This window comes from Nelumbo nucifera, chromosome 6 (assembly GCF_055504915.1).
Source record: "Nelumbo nucifera cultivar China Antique chromosome 6, China Antique-T2T, whole genome shotgun sequence".
NCBI lineage: Eukaryota > Viridiplantae > Streptophyta > Magnoliopsida > Proteales > Nelumbonaceae > Nelumbo > Nelumbo nucifera.
The window spans coordinates 59,416,365-59,433,604 of record NC_142654.1 but is presented as its reverse complement, the minus strand read 5'-3'; the positions used below and the strand labels follow the sequence as shown (position 1 = coordinate 59,433,604).

At 40.3% G+C, this 17,240-nt stretch overlaps 1 protein-coding gene across 2 annotated transcripts; it reads right to left on the bottom strand.

Moving 5' to 3' along the window:
* Positions 1 to 831: 831 nt before the first annotated feature.
* Positions 832 to 16,336, bottom strand: LOC104604219 (xylulose kinase 2-like). 2 transcript variants are annotated; one of them, XM_010268490.3, is made up of 12 exons: positions 16,267 to 16,336; positions 16,030 to 16,117; positions 15,234 to 15,888; positions 15,049 to 15,137; positions 13,822 to 13,886; positions 5,006 to 5,061; positions 4,539 to 4,659; positions 4,374 to 4,448; positions 3,411 to 3,464; positions 2,926 to 3,020; positions 2,668 to 2,842; positions 832 to 1,213 (listed from the first exon to the last, which is right to left on the bottom strand). In XM_010268490.3, exons 2-12 carry the CDS (start codon positions 16,086 to 16,088, stop codon positions 981 to 983), a joined length of 1,677 nt encoding a protein of 558 aa, XP_010266792.1. In that variant the 5' UTR covers positions 16,089 to 16,117; positions 16,267 to 16,336; the 3' UTR covers positions 832 to 980. The 2 variants fall into 2 exon arrangements, with proteins under 2 accessions (XP_010266792.1, XP_010266791.2); XM_010268489.2 differs by having other exon boundaries at positions 16,260 to 16,296.
* Positions 16,337 to 17,240: the final 904 nt, after the last annotated feature.

Sequence of the window (17,240 nt, the reverse complement as noted above, 5' to 3'; positions counted from 1 at the left end):
TCACCGCCGTGTTCCTCCCGGGAGGAGCTCACCAACGGGAGGAACACGGTAGAGCGAGAAAGAAGAGCTCACCGCCTATGTGGTTTTTTTGCCCTTTTGTTTTTTTTTTTTTTTTTGTACGCCATTACAATTTACAAATGTATTGCAGCTTGCAGGCACACCATACTTCTATAATGGCGCTAGAGCTACTTGAAATGACAGACCCATGAAATAAAAAAAAGGGAATCCTCTGGTTAGCGATAGAACTTGTGTTTCCGCTTGCAAACTATACACTACAGTTAAGCCGCTATCTTTCTCTGTGTCTTTGTTCGTTGCCACAATGGTTGCAATTTTTATTAGAGCATCAGAACTCTGTTTGAACTGCGGATTTATAATCTAATGACCTTTTGGTCACGTCTACCTTTCAATTTCTGAAAGTAGTATAAAGGAAGGAGTTCTCCTTTGATTCGTTTAAATTTTCTGGGTTTCTTAGAGAACAACCACCATTTAAATTTGCCTCAGCACTACGGTGGCGCCGGTGGGCTCGTCAATTCCAACTTCAGTTGTTGCTTCAACAACCGGAACTGCAACCAAAAGTTACAGTGCTTCACAACCCTCTGTGGAGAAAATCTAATTTTGTGAAGAAACATTAACAGCTGACAACAGAGGATTTGCAAAAGGAAGCAAGCTTTCAGATTCGAATTTCACCGAAGCAGATGGGCCCTCTTTGACGTTGTACACACTGCACAGGAAAGTTCATCCAATCCGAACACACAAAATTACTCAACAAAGCTTTAATCCAACTTTATGTGTTCAGTCTTGCCATTCGACTTTATCAAGGGAACCAGGATGTAAAAAATAAATTGCAATATAAATAAAAGAGCCCAATTCATTCAAATACCTATAAAATTGTTTTTATGGTTTTATGATTAGTAAAAGAATTAGTTGTAGTTTCTCTGTGTTATCCTTAATTTATGGGTAACTGCACCATGCTGTGTATTCTACCAGCGCCCCAATTTCTGAACAAGGTTGTCCTCAATCTTCATTCTCCTTCTCAGCAAATAAGTGTATCTGGAGTAGAGTTTAGGGTCTCCAGATGCCATTGAAAGCTTGCAATTGAGAGATGTTGTTTCCAACTTCTCTTTGTACATGGATGAGATGGGCACAAAGCAGCTCTTGTTGTTGCAAAGCCAACCATGTGCTGCTCTCAACGCAGCACCCAAGGAAGCAGAATCTGTCAAAAGGGAAATATAAAAATTAAGGTGGCTCCAACACTCGTGAAACAGAAGAAAAGATTTCAAAGGAATAAATGCAACCATGTCATTCTTCACAAGGGTATGTGCATTTTCGTCTATCGAGGCAGGTGGAGTATGAGTAATCTGTGTTTGAACTCACAATTTCATGGTTGTTATCAAGAGCATCATCTAGTTGAGGCTACAGGACGAAGATGATAAACCACCTCAAATAGTTATAATTGGTGGATCATTGAAAATAGGCACTAAACAATGGAGATTTCTCCCATTAAATCTAAGGTATCATATTGCAAGTTCTAAAGGAGCCATCCACAGGGAATAAGGACCATGTTAAAGTCTGGGACTCTTAAATTGCAATGGTGGGAGTCATTTTGAAGCTGACACAAGGTATGATCTGAGTAAGCCTGGTATTTCTAAATTCCTTCTGAGACAACATAATGCAATGATCAATATTGATCAAGTAGGACTCTGATAAAAAAAATATTGATCCAGTAGGACTGACATTTCAAACCTTGGGTATGACTTTGACCCAGGAAATCCCATCAAGGTCTTTGATGTATGGTTCTTTGTACCAGTTAAAGGATAGAGTGGCAAACAATTCAAATAATGTGTTTTAGTGTTAGACCAGGACTGACCTCATTAAAGCAGAAGAAACTTGTCAAAATGCAAATGCAAAATTCTGGCTGATGTAGTTCCGTTTTTGGTGTTTAAGTGAACAATTACAAGGGGTCAATGCAAATATTGACATGGCCAATCATTGATTTGGTCATTCCCTTCTATTAAGGTTGAAATCAGAACATATTGAATTTGTTTGAACCAACGTTTAAAATGTGGAGGCATGACACGAGGCGTTCCACTACCTAGAGGCGTGAGGTGTAGTTTAGAACGTAAGAGGCGTAAGCCTCCTTAAGAGGAGGGCAGTGAGGAGGAAGAAGAGGAAGGGGAGATCTCATTTTTTTTTTAATAAAAATCTTTTATATTAAGAAGTGATGCATAGCATTAGTTAAAAACAAATTGGGCTGCATTAAAAAGGGGGTGGGGGGTTTCGGGAGCGAGCCGAAGGGGCCGGGGGCAGACCACTTTCTTTCATCTTATCTTTTTTTCCCTTCCCTTTCCTTTTCTCTCTTTTTTTTCTTCTCTTTCTTTCTTTTTCTTTCCCTTCCCTTTCTTTTCCTTTCCTTTTTTTTTTTATTTTTTTTGTCTTATTATATGATGTGTGCATGAGGCGTACCCCTCTAGCACACCTCATGAAAAAAGTGCATGAAGTGTACGCCTCAGAGGTGTCAGTGCCTTTGGCATACGCCTCAGGACGTTTTGGGAGAGCCTCGCCTGGAGGCGCGCCTCCAAGCTTATGCCTCCCACGCCTTTAAAACGCTGGCTTAAGTACATTGTAGACAAACGGGAAATGCCACGTTATAATCTTACAGCTGCTTACCTGGCCTTTGGACTGTATAGACATCACAGCCAAAAATGGAAGCTATTGATTTAAGAATGCTCTCATTTGCTGATGCCCCACCAGTTGCTATTATCCGTCTTGGAGGAGATGGCATCCCAAATCTTTCAGAATGAGCTCGCATTGAGAGAAACTGACCTTCAATTACTGCTCGTACCTGAAATTGGATATGAAGAATTAGCCTAAATAAAGGCTCATTCATTGACAATTTGAAGCAGGAAGCAATCCACGATTACCAACCTCTGAAGGAGCATCAAATTCCTCCACCGCATGTTCTTTCAACCCGTCCATTGCATCATCCGTGAAGTTTCCAAGAATAAAACGATGGAAACCAACTAAATGCAGATACAAGATTAGAAATTGTACGGGTTCTTGCAGTTAAAAAAGTAATTGACTACTTAACTCAGGATATCTAGCACATGACTTCCATATCACCCATGATATGCCACACAAGTGGTACATATGGTGGGGGTTGGTTGACATTCCATGAAGTTCAATTCTTCTCTTTTACTTTCTAAAAATAATGTGATGGACTGTCTACCGGTCAAGTCAATTGTTTCCAACTTAATCCCCAATATGAAACTATCATTAAAGTGGATGTGTACCATGTACATCAGAGGTAGTTCACAAAAAAAATTGACATGTGATGTGCATATCTGTGTGTGTGTGTGTGTACAGATAGAGAGACACATACAAACAAATACATGTACAGGTCCATTGTTCACCTGGAAGAGGGGGAAGAATTTCATGCTCCTTGTAGTAGAATCCCAACTTTCCACCTATTACAGCAAATGGCATAACATGCTTAACAACATGTATAAATAACATGTATAGTAGGGGTGGAACCAAATCGAGCTTTAATTGAACAGTTCTGGCTCCAATTCAATTTGGTTCAAAGTTCGATTAGTTTTTTTGAACTAAACAACTTATATAACATATACTGGCTGGATGGGTTGTGCTTTTTTTTGTTGGTTAAACAAGAAGTTAGTGGATGAATATGTTGGTTTGGTTATATGTTTTGGATTTTTGAACTTGGCTTGAAGTGGGTTGCACTTTTAAGTTGGGTTTGTGTCTTTATATATTTTGTTAAAATTGTGAAGTGTTTTTAAGTTAATTTACTGAAATTTATGTTGACTGTAGCTGGTTTAAATTATAACGAGTTATCAACTTAATGCGTACTTGAAGGTGGGGCAGATGTTATACAGGTTTTGTGTTTAATGTTATTGTTATTTTTCTATTCATTTCTAGTGAAAACTACTAGGGAGCTTGATGTTTAGTTTCAGTTCAGTTTATGCAGTTTTTTTTTTTTTGTTTTGTTTTGTTGTGTGTGTGTGTGTGTGTGTGTGTGTGTGTTAGAACAATTGGTATTTTTATTGGTATTCTAGTTTATTTCAAATGTGAAAAAAGCAAGGTCGATATGCCAAATTTAGGTTTGAATCCAAGCTTGTGAGTTCGAACTTGCAAGCTTTATTATTTTTTTTTCGAACTTTCGAGCTAGACTTGAACTTATCAAATATTTACTCAAACCAAACTCAAATAGGAAAATAGAAGTTCAAATCAAACTTCAATTTGAATTCGAATATAGGAGTATTTTAGTCAAGCTGAGCCAAGACATGCTGAAGTTCAGATCAGCTCAGTTCGATTGCACCCTTACTGTAGATGAACTTTACAAAGGAAGACATGCATACCATTAAGAGGAGTTGTTTTCTCCAGGTACTTGTTGAATACCTCCCAAGATTGTTCTGCAAACCGGTTCCTTATGTCTATCACCATAATTGTAGTGGCATCAGGCACTGTCAATAGAGGGATCTAATAATCATTTTGCTGAAATCTTAATTAGAGGAGGGTCATACCTTCACGAGTTAGAGACCCATTCTTGTAGCACAACATTACCATGTAACCTTTTGTATCAACAGGGTTGGGGAAAACATGTCCCTCTAAACTAGGCTGGGGCTCACTGGTTATCCCAAAGACCTGAATGAATAGCATGGGTAGAAAGCTTTACACATCAAAGAATCACCTTGATAAAATTTAGCAGTATTTCCAGAAAGTAAATACCAAGGTTCATCATTATGTAGAATAATATGGCTTGTAAAAAGCAGTTTTACACATGCTGGGTCCACCATTCATTGTGTGGTCTCTTATACCAATATTAACCCATCTAGGAAATTCTTATTAGAATCTATATAACGATATTATATATAGAAAAGGCACAATTTTAGGTATCCTGATTGAAAATTGATGCTTATGGTCAGAAAATTCTAAAAGAAATGTTAAAACACAATTACCAGATAGTATTAGATTGTACACCTTAGCTTACCGTGTCACTGGTGCCAAGACTAATTGCTAGATCCCCAGGAGTGTTAAGGGTCAAACCTGTGAAGTTCAATGTGTGTTATATAGAGTGAGAGCAACATGAAAATGATAGGAAGAAATTAAATAATGAGGTTTCACCTACTGAAACCAAGCTGAGGCCATATATTACTGAAATGTTGCTTGTCAAAAAACAGAGGTAAGTCTCTACCCAAGATAAAGACTATGTTTCTAAAGCAAGTAAAATTCAATTAAGTAAAAAAGAAAGATTACTTGGATATGAAAGCCTGCACAAATTATCATCCTTTTAAAGAAAGAAAAGTGGCAAACAAATTTAAAGGAGCAAGAAAGTGAAAGCTCTAGAGAGAAAAAAAAAAGAGCTGTGTATGATTTTCATCTCTTCTTTTGTATCATGTATTTACAAGCCCAGTATTGGTTTTACACTAACTTTGGAATCAAATGTAAGTCTGACTATTCAGCTCAAAATGGTACATTCGAGGGCATAAGCCTAAAAATGTACCTCAAGGTGAGGGCATGAAGCATAACTGAACATCCTCAGGTGTGACAACAAAGCTTGACATGCTAAATAGGCAAAAATATGGTTTGAGTACTTAAAACCCCTGCTTGGAAGGGTTGGACTTAAGATTATGAACATGTCATGTGGATTTAAGAAGAAACATGAAAATTTGAAAAGGAAATACGATAGGGATCGGTGGTTCAAAGTTGGTAACTGAAAGAAGGAAAAATTGCAAGAAGAAAATTTCCATCTCAGATATTTCCATGATGGAGCTCAAAAGGCGCCTAAAACATTCTATTTCTCTTTTTTAAATTGCAAGTGTTGTTTTCTCTTTCTACAGGCGACCTCTATATCAGTTGATACTTGACTTGCCTAAAAACATTCCACAGTACCATGAAACTGCAGCCACCTATAATCTGTCAACCTGTTATCACCCCACCCACTTATATCATTCTTCAGACCCCTTACAAATTTAGTGTACCTTTCAAAAACTTATTAAGAATAGCCTATTACTGCTTATTCAATGACTGAACCATAGGTTAACAGTTAACTCCAAATTGTCTGCCTATCATATTTTCTCTAACTATTCATCCTAATAAGCTCCAAATCAGTTGGTCTTGGGAAATCATAATGGCATCCTGATATTGTAGGAGTAATGGCTATTTCCTCTGACATATTCAGGGTCTGGGATTAATGAAATCTTACAAAAAATGGGATTAAATGATAGCATATTTTACCTGTGATATTTTTCAACAGCAACTGATTAAACTTCATTCATGAGATACATCAATCTTATGAATCTATTAAGCTAAACTATAATTATATATATATTTTTTATATTTCCATTACTGTTTATTTTAACTTAATATACAAAATCCACTGCATTTAAGGTTAACAAATAAAACAAAGAGAAAATATGTGATGAGGGCTAAGTAGTTTTAAATGGATACTTGCACTTCTTTATGGTATGTTTAGTTTAATTTTAAATATGTGTTAAAGGAGTGTCTTCTGTTTGTGTGTTTGAGATATTGAAGACTATGTCTTCCTCCCACCTTCATACCTTCACATCATACTTGAACTGGAGCCGATTATATATTGAGATGGTGTTGTAATGTGTCTGTCTATCATTAGTCATACGAATTGTGCATGCAAAAAGTTGGAATAATATAAAAATGCCTTCTTTATTTTGCTCTCTCTTTTTCCTGTTCTATTATTACATCAGTAGAACTTTGTTTGTTGTAAATTGATAGTTTCTTATAGCTAGATCTACCAAAAAGAATTTTACTTTGTATAACATAAACATGATGCAGCTTGCAATTTTCTTCTCTACCTTTAACCACGTACAAAAGAAGTCAGGACTTGCAAATGCATCACTAGCAGTTTGGCATTCTCATTCATTCATTAAATGGTGTTTAAGTTATAGGAGTCTTAAATACCTACTATTTCTTAGGGAGGTGCTGTTTCTTCTCCCTTTTTGCTTGCGCCACTCTTTAATTTTAGGATGACACCAAAATTCAGATCACATCCCCTTTGCACTCTTTCCATTAATACCAAAATTATCCAACTTTATGTACCACTCAAGAATTTTGGTTCCTCCAGCATTTACAGTGGTTATGCCTTATATTATAGTTCAGAAATGATGAGGAATTACTCATCCAGTTGCTAATGATTGGCACAGTAAACTCTCAAGACAAGAGTACAGTGGACACTTCTAATGTTAACTTTAGCCAATAGTTTCTCAATTGTACCATGAATTAATAGAGCATGGTGAACTACTGAAGTTGATACCAATCTGACCATAGCAGTAGCCACTGAGGGAGGGATAAATGTTGCGGGTGCATTCATTGGGAAGAAATACCGCCACAGGCAGCAGCAACAGCAGTAACGAGGTGTCCACACAGGAGTCCACGTAGGATTAGGCCGCAGCTTACTTCATCTTATCTTTCACAGTAATCTTATTTGTTTTTCTCATTTATCTTGCTGGAATCGTATTTCTCTAACAGGGAAAGGAACTCCGAGGGAACCGCCACCACCAACAGCCGCCGACCAGACTGGGCAGAGACGTCCGGCGAACAACAGACCGCTGCCCCAGCAGCCACGGTTGTTCCCAAGTATAGCCGGCTAGAATTTCCGTCTTACAACGGCACCGGAGATCCGCTGGGATGGTTATATCGCTGCGAACAGTTCTTTCGCAACCAGCGCACAGATGACAGAGACAAGGTTGGTCTGGCCGCTTTCCACCTAACGGAGGAGGAAGAACCCGGGCTTAGTTGGGGACAGTTTAAATCTTACTGCCTCCTCAGGTTTGGACCCCCGTTGACGAGCAACCCGCTGGGCGAATTAATTAACCTCAAGCAAACTGGAACCGTGGCTGAATACCAGCGACAGTTCCAAACCCTTCTCGCCAGGGCAGCCTCGGTACGACCAGATCAGCAAGTAGATATGTTCACCGCGGGGTTAGCGAAACCCCCAAGGGTGGACATGGAGATGCAACACCCTCCAACCTGGTCACAGCCATGAACCTAGCACGCGCCTTCGAGCGCAAACTGCAACTCACCCGTGGGACCTTCAGTGTAGGTCGGCCAACGACGACCTGGGCACCTTCGAAGACAACTGGAGTGTCCCTTTCTTCGGCAACCAGCAGGGAACAGAGGCCACCTACCGGTAACACTTCCAGGACGACATCAAGCATGGGGAGCAGCATGACAGCACCACCCATTAGACGGTTGTCCGAGCTGAGATGGCCAAGCGTCGCGCAAGGGGGCAGTGCTTTAACTGCGATGATCTGTATTCCGCCGGGCACAGATGCAAGAGGCTATTCTGTCTTCTGGTAGACGAACAGGAAGAGGACGAGGATGAACCCGCAACATCAGAACCCGAGATCTCCCTTCACGCAATCACAGGGATAAAAACCTCACAGACCATGCAACTGAGGGCACAGGTAGCAGGAAAACCAGTACGCATCCTCGTTGACTCAGGAAGCACGCACAACTTTGTCAGTGAGCAGGCAGCTCGCTAGTTAGAGTTACCTATGGAAATCAGGCCACAACTACAGGTAGCCATGGCAAACGGGGAAAGAGTTCACAGCCCCGAAATCTGCAAGAACACCAAAATTCAGGTCGAATCGGAATCCTTCTTTGCTGATCTATTTGTGCTATCCTTAGATGAGTTCGACATCGTCCTAGGAGTCAAGTGGCTGATCACTGTAGGGTCAATCTTATGGGATTTCAGCGCCCTAACAATGACATTCCACCTGAATGGAAAACCAGTTACCTGGTAGGGAACCAGGATAAGGGCAAAAACGCAGTTGCATACACTTTAGGGCGAAAATATGCGCACAACAGATATGGAGAGGCTCCTCACGGATTTCTCTGCTGTATTCCAAGAACCCAAGGGGCTTCCACCCTCCAGAGCTTGCGATCATCGGATCCCTCTGATAGCCGGATCGGATCCCGTCGTCGTCTGGCCCTATCGCTACCCACACCCACAGAAGGATGAAATAGAAAGGCAGTGTACGGATGTGATGCAACAGGGAATCATTCGTCCTATCTACTCCCCCTTCTCCTCGCCGGTTCTGTTGGTACCTAAGCAAGATGGGACTTGGAGATTTTGTGTGGATTACAGAGAGCTTAACAACCAGACAGTCAAGGATAAATTTCCTATCCTCGTCGTAGATGAGCTATTGGACGAACTCCATGGAGCCCAATACTTCTCAAAATTAGACCTCTGGCCGGGTTACTTTCAGGTCTGGATGACTTCCGAAGACGTGGAGAAAACGGCCTTTAGAACACATCTTGGTCATTTTGAATTCCTAGTCATGCCATTCGGCCTCACCAACGCTCCTTCCATGTTCCAGTCTCTGATGAACGAGGTATTTCAATCCCACCTCCGCAGATTTGTCTTAGTATTTTTTGATGACATCCTAGTTTGCAGCAAGTCGTGGGTAGAACATGTACAACATCTGCGGACCGTTTTTGAACTCCTGCGCCAGCACAAACTCTTCCTTAAGCGATCCAAATGCTCCTTTGGGGAACGCCGGGTCCTTTACTTAGGACATGTGATCAGCGGGCAAGGGGTCAAGGTGGATGACTCCAAGATTCAAGCTATCAAAGAATGGCCCAAACCACAGTCCACCAAGGCTCTCCGCGGGTTCCTAGGGTTGACGGGTTACTACCGCAAGTTTGTACAAAATTACGGACTTCTGGCGGCCCCACTAACCAATCTGCTCAAGAAAAATGCCTTCCATTGGGATAAGGCAACCGATACAGCCTTTGCGAGTTTAAGAGAAGCCCTCTCCTCCACACCAGTCTTGCAGTTGCCAAACTTTGACCTCGAGTTCACAGTTGAATGCGATGCATCCGGCACCGGCATAGGCGCCATACTACAGCAACAAGGGCACCCGGTCGCCTTCTTCAGTCGCAAACTGGCGGACCGCCATCTTAAATTACCCGCTTATGAACGCAAACTGATTGGGTTGGCCAAGGCAGTACAGCACTGGCGGCCATACCTATGGGGAAGGTCCTTCGTCGTCAAGACAGACCACTACAGCCTCAAATATTTGTTGGAACAACGGCTTACCACTTCGCTGCAACAACATTGGGTCAACAAACTGCTTGGTTTTGATTTTCGGGTGGACTACAAGGCAGGATCCTTAAACCGTGCCGCAGATGCCTTGTCTCGCCGAGAAGAAGACAATATGCTCCTTCATGCGATTCCACAACCCCGAGTCACCCTATTGGAAGACATTCGGCACACGCTGCCACAATCACCGGAATGGAGAGACCTTGTTTAGAAGATACAGTCTGGGACAACCGACCCCAATTGGTCCATTCACGACGGGTTTGTACTTTACAAAGGACGTATATACCTTCCGGCTGATTCTTCCTCCATCCCCGCAGTCATCTCCGGTATACATAACTCCTCTCACGAGGGCATTCAAAAGACACTGCATCGTATCCGAGCGGATTTCCATTGGCCAGGAATGAAAACTTCTATCCGGGACTTCATCAACAACTGCTCCACGTGCCAACAACATAAATGGGAGAACCTACATCCAGCCAACCTTCTTCAGCCCCTCTCAATTCCTACGCAGATTTGGGCGGATATATCCATGGATTTCATTGAGGGACTACCCAAGGTGGGAGGGAAGTCTGTTCTGTTCGTTGTGGTGGATCGTTTCTCTAAATATGCCCACTTCATCCCTATGGCACACCCATACAGTGACATTTCAGTTGCCCACATTTTCTTTACACATATTTTCCGTCTACATGGATTACTGGAATCCATCGTCAGCGACAGGGACCCCGTTTTTACCAGTACCTTCTTTAAGGAACTGTTCTGATTACATGGTATGACCTTGGCCTTCTCCTCCGCCTATCATCCTAAGATAGACGGCCAAACGGAAGCAGTCAACCGCACGATCGAAGTGTACCTCTGTTGTTTTGTAGGGGACCGACCGCGACGGTGGGTGGATTGGCTTCCTTGGGCCGAATATTGTTACAACACGACCTATCACTCATCCCTGGGCATGACACCCTTCCGAGTAGTCTACGGCCAAGATCCTCCTTGCTCGCTATCATACGAGCCTGGATCGACTTGACTGGACGAGATTGACCGTTCCCTCCAGGAACGTGATGCCCTCCTGGCTGAAGTCTCTGTTCGCCTGCAACAAGCGCAGTTACGCATGAAGCATACCTATGACCAGCATCGACGGGAGCTGATGTTTGAACCGGGTCAGTTTGTGTGGTTGAAGCTCCAGCCCTACCGACAACGATCCTTGAGACAGCGGGCTGCTCCCAAACTGGCTCCTAAATTCCATGGACCGTTCAAGGTTTTACGGCGGATCGGCCCAGTTGCATACTAGCTCGAGCTACCGACGAACAGCAGAATCCATGATATCTTTCACGTTTCCTTGCTCAAGTCATTCACAGGAGATCCACCGGATTAGATACCCGCTCTGCCACCCCTCAAAGACGGCAAGCTCATCCTCCAACCCCGGGCCCTCGTCCGCTCCAGAATCAATCGGGGTGTCCTCGAGGTCCTTGTGGAATGGGACAACTTACCATCAGCCGAAGCCACCTGGATGCCCTTCACTGAACTAAGGGACACATATCCCGAGCTTGAGGACAAGCTCGTAGTCCCGGAGGGTGTAATGTTGCGGATGCATTCGTTGGGAAGAAATACCGCCGCGGGCAGCAGCAACAACAGTAACGAGGTGTCCACACAGGAGTCCACGTAGGATTAGGCCGCAGCTTACTTCATCTTATCTTTCACAGTTATCTTATTTGTTTTTCTCATTTATCTAGTCCGATAAGGTTTAGTAGGGAGTCTTATAGTAGGAGTTTGATTTATCTAGGGAGTCTTATCCTTCCCAAGATAGGGATCTTATCTGTAAGAAGTCGAATCCAATAAGGAGTATCCCTACCTCTTGTAATCTCCTATTTAAGGAGCTGGAATTAAAGAATAAAGGCATCAAATTTTCGGTCAAGAAAGGAGTAAGGAGAGTTAGGGTGATCTCTTGGACAAATCACCATTAGGGTGCCAAGATAGGTTCCTCAAGGAAAGGGAGGAACAAGGGAAAACAGGAGGTTCTCCCCGTGGACCGACCCGTGACGCGATCCTACGCCCGTGCCCATAACAATAAACCAGTGGAAGACAACCTGATGGCACACCTGGAAGTATATTTTCCATAAGAAAAGTTTATCTGTTTGTGTGTATCAAGTTCAGAAAGAAGCAATACTCATGAGTTATGCCACCCTCCAACTATTTATATTCAAGAATATTGTGGCAAGATTTTCTGGATTTTTTTATCAGAGTAGAGGCAAAGATTAGATTTATGCCTTCTTTTAATTCCATGAATCCTATGATACAGTTTGGAGAAGATAGTTGCCTTGAAAGTTTTAAGTAGATCTGTGGATCTAGGTTTAAGTTTCTTGTGTTAATATTTTATCATTTGCTCTATACAAATGATTTAAGAAGGAATATATACCTTTTATAAGAAGAGCAGAAGGAAAAAAATAAGTGATATCCAAAACCATCATATATGTATTGAAGGAATTAGAGAATGAAACAATCTGAAACTATGCATAAGCATAAACAAAAAAGATCTCAAAATCTCATTCTCAAGTCCCAATCCATTGTATGGCTTTTGGAATATGAAGGAATGAACTAGGAGGGCTTAAGTTTGAATACTTTTGGCATTCATGAAGAGATTTTAGGTGTGTATTCCAATAAACTTTTTATATGTTTGTTCGACCATTAAAACATCATAAAAATAAAGGCTATTTTAAAAGCCAAAATATAATTTGAATACCATACACAATACTAATTGTTGAGTTAGAGAAATAATGAACACACAGAAACTCGACCTAATCACAGTAAATTTTAGGTCCTGCTCTATGAGAAATAAAAATATATTTTAATGTACCTCCTCATTTTCTACATAATAGGTTGTGTTCTTTGATCAACCAATTATAATTAGTGAGTCACTGTCTTGGAATTTGAGAGCTCTACCCCAACCTTAAATATAGATGTCATCCTTGGGCTTCTACATTGATATATCTGATTCAAATCATACAATATGGTGGATATTTTACTTGGTATTTGTGTTCTCTTATGTAGTCTTAATTTTTATATAATAAATAGACATGTCTGTGTGTGACATGTACATAGACACAATACATAGACACAAGTACATGCATGCACTCACATGTCTGTGTGTGTACAATCTGGTAGAGCCTAGTTGGGTTTATTGACAGCATGACCATATAATTGATTAGAGTCAAGTGACAAGAATAAAATTATTGAAGATAATGCAAGATTAGCACATCACTGGAGCTTCTCTGTTTACCTAGATCAAAATTATACTAAAATATGGAGTTTCTGAAGAGCATCCATTTCCTTCCAAGCACCAAACAAACATATCTTGGAGGCCTAACAACTAAGAGCAACTAACATTCAAATCAAACTTTATTAACCTTTGAAAATCTTGGATCCAGACCATAATTTTGGTTCATTGCATATGATCTTTTATTCAACTAATCGCAGAGGTGATGTTATGCTTTCAGATAATTATAAAATTAACTCATATATCATGCTTTAAGACTTGTATATTAGAGAACTATCAGAAAACAGTTACATTAGAATTAACGATTCAAAGATGGTTAAGACATAATAATTGCAGATGCAAGCAATATTTTCTTATAGATACTGGGCAACTTTAATAAAATCTACAGTCTACAGATGATTGGCTGTACTCATTAATTAAGAGTTATAGGAAGAAATTTTAGATGAAAGAAACTGAGCACCTGCCAAGCTGTTTGGGTTGTCTCCAGACCACTGAATAACCAAACAATTCTTGTTGAAGTGGAACCTGAAACCAGATCAAACAAGTTTCTTGTTGTCAGAGTTAAAATGTAAAGTTAGAGCAACAAACATTTATTTTCAGTACATTAAACACCATACAACTACCAAGTCTAATTGGGAGCTGCAAGAAAATAATGGTTGAAGGCTGAGTTTGTAGACATAATAGGTAATATAAATGTGGGCACTGTATCATAGTTCAGCTGCCAAATTTACATGGTGATACACTGTGGGAGGCACACGATGCACATGAGTGATATTTATCCCTGTAGCCTTTTCCAAATAAATTTTCTGTGCTCCAGTTTATCTCAAAAGTCTTTGATAAATGAAGTTTTGAGATACCATAGCAAAAAGGTCCAGCTGCCAACCAAACACTAGGGATCTCCACATGGTTAATGAGGCAAAAATCATGGGGAGATCCCTCATTAACCATGTGGAGATCTCCACATGGTTAATGAGGGATCTCCATACTAGGGTTGTCCACATGGTTAATGAGGGTCACACGCTTATAAGAGCAACATATACTGATATACATGTATCCGTATATCAAAATAATACTCAAAAAAGGGTGTTTTCCTAGCTCTGCCTGAAATGATTATGAAGGAGCCCCCGAAAATAATAGAGTAGGACAGAGATAGAGAGAGAAGAGAAAAGATGAGAGAGATACTATCATCCACCAGCAACCATTGAAGATGATAGCAGTATTATCATCTTCATAACCTAACCTAATATTCTAATCTAATGGCTAGGATCATTTCAACCCATTTGACCTGGATAGTTGAACTGCTGACCTGCCACCCAGAGGGAAAAGCAATTCCTTTTCCATGTTGGTTTTTGAAACAGAGGTAAAAAGTTGTATCAAACATTAGTCATGGGAAGTGAAGAGATAAAATGAACATTTTATACTTGTTTCAGTTTTTCCCAATATCAAATACATTTAAAGCAATCCTGTTTTAAATGTGCTGCAAGACTACAACAACAGAGCATGATAATCTTTTCTTCACATGGTTTTACTGAGTTTTCTTTACATATTTCTAGTGCATTTGAAAATAGGATTGGTATATGGTCGATCAAGTCAAGAATTCCATACTAAAAGATCAGACAACATGGTAATGTAGAGCAAAGAACATGGAATTTTGATAATTCAGGGTAAGAAGAAGAATACTACTCACTTCTCCACAAAATAGGGAGCAATGAAACCAGCAACAGCATGGGCAGGTGCTAATTTTCCAAGCTTTTCTTCTAAACCTGGTGCCGTAGCCTACAATGACAATTATTGAGGCAAAGCCACCAATCGCCATTGATATATCAAAAAGATAATGTTGGAGAACTCAAATCCAGTTATATGAATCTGTACCTCCAAAGCAATTTTAGACCAGACACGTTGGTTGATATCCATCAAATTCATCCCTGCTCCATCAGTCTCATCAATACTGGCGTAAGCTCCAATAAGAAGAGATGCCATGAAGGAACTAACGAGGGAGATCCTCTCAGTCTCACGATACACATCTGGCTGCTTCTCGAATATCTTCCGGATTTGTGGGCCTGTGAACCTCTCATAAGCGCGCGACCCTGTAATTCGGGATAATTCCAATGCACCTCCAACAGCTTTCTCTATCTCCTTGCACTGCTCGGTGGTGCTACTATCCATCCATATCGGCGACTCCTTTATGGAGAATGCATTCTCAAGCTGATCCAACAATGGCTTACTGGCATCCAGAGATGCCAATATGGCAGAACTGCCATTCTTCCAGTAGACACTTCCGTGTTGCTGACCACTACCAGAAACAGCGACAATCCTTTCAAAATCCAACTTGGAGTTGGCAAATTTCCCAAGAACAAGGTCCAGAGCTTCCACCCACATCAGAGTGGGAGACACAATTCTGCCGTTTTCAGATGGGTCTCTGTAGACTCCATCTTTAGTCTTGTAGTGGGGCAATTCAGAACCGAAATGCACTATCTCTGAAGCGACAATGTTGAGGTTGGAGTCTAAAACCGTCGCCTTGAGTGACCTAAACAATCAGACTCCCATTAAACTCAAGGGTTCTGATATTGCTGTAGTTATTTATTTGGTAAACAGAAATCAACATGCAAAACTATTCCATTTAGACAAAATCTAAACCCCAAATAAATAAAAAGTTGATATAACTCACTGAGTAGAACTATCAAATCCAAGGAAGAGAGAATCCTGCGGAAGAGAACAATCCTCCATTGTTGAAACTTGTCCCAGCAAGCCAACCTCTAAGCTCCAAAACACGAAACCACAAATTAAGACAGAAATATAAAGGCGAAACGCGAAATTTATTGGGTTTGGATTAAAACGGAATTTTAGTAAGATTGGGTTATCGGATTTGGGCTTAAATAAGAAAGTTTAATAGCTTACGATCCACCTCACTTCGAGTCCGAATCTCCTGCAAGTCTGCAACCATATTTATCACAATCACAAACTACCAACTCATAGGAAAAGGAGAGAGACGAGTCAGACGACTACGTGGCATTTTCTTTCATTTTTCTAATTTTTAAAAATTTATGAAATTTAATACACACGTAATAAGTCACTGTTGTCTGTAGCTCACCTCTCTGGCTCTCATTACTTTCTCAATAAGGTTTAAAGCATGGATACGGTATACTGTGAATCTTGATTAGCTCATTGAATTTTTTCAAACCCCATGAGTTTTTTCACGAATTGAAAAAATAATAGATAAAACTATATTAATGCAAATCAAGTATGATAAAGAAAATACAATTTGGGATGAAAATATCGATTTGAACTAAGTTGGGAAGAATTTGGATTTAGGCGATTATAAAGTGGTTTGATTGATGTTTGACAATTTATAATTATTTATTTGTTATTATTTTTCACTTTGTACTATTTCATCATAAAATATAAATATAAAGTAAGTTGTATTGTGCCAATACGACATGATTTTGCCGGTTGTCTATGTTTTAACAGGTCGTGTCATGCCAACAAGTGGTCTTGGGTGGGTCATGCCCTACTGAAACTCTTCAAAGGTTAGGCCTGTACCGCGAGCCTAGGCAGGCTCAACCATAGGCCAAGGTGTGAGAGACATGATCTTTTATTAAAAATTGAAAAAATATAACGAAAAGTTAAATAAATTAACAAAATAGACAATAAATTGAAAAAATCTTAAAATTTTATTTTATATGAAATTTGATGTATACAATTGTTTATATATGAAATTAAAAAAATATAATATAATTTGAATAAAATAGTATGTTCTATGATGGGCTATAGGCCTATACCAGCATGATCCACTTTTTTGTTCTATATCGTGATGGCGCACGAGCCTCAAAAAAGCCTAACACAACTCGGGGGTATGGGCTAGCCCAATTGCTACAATGA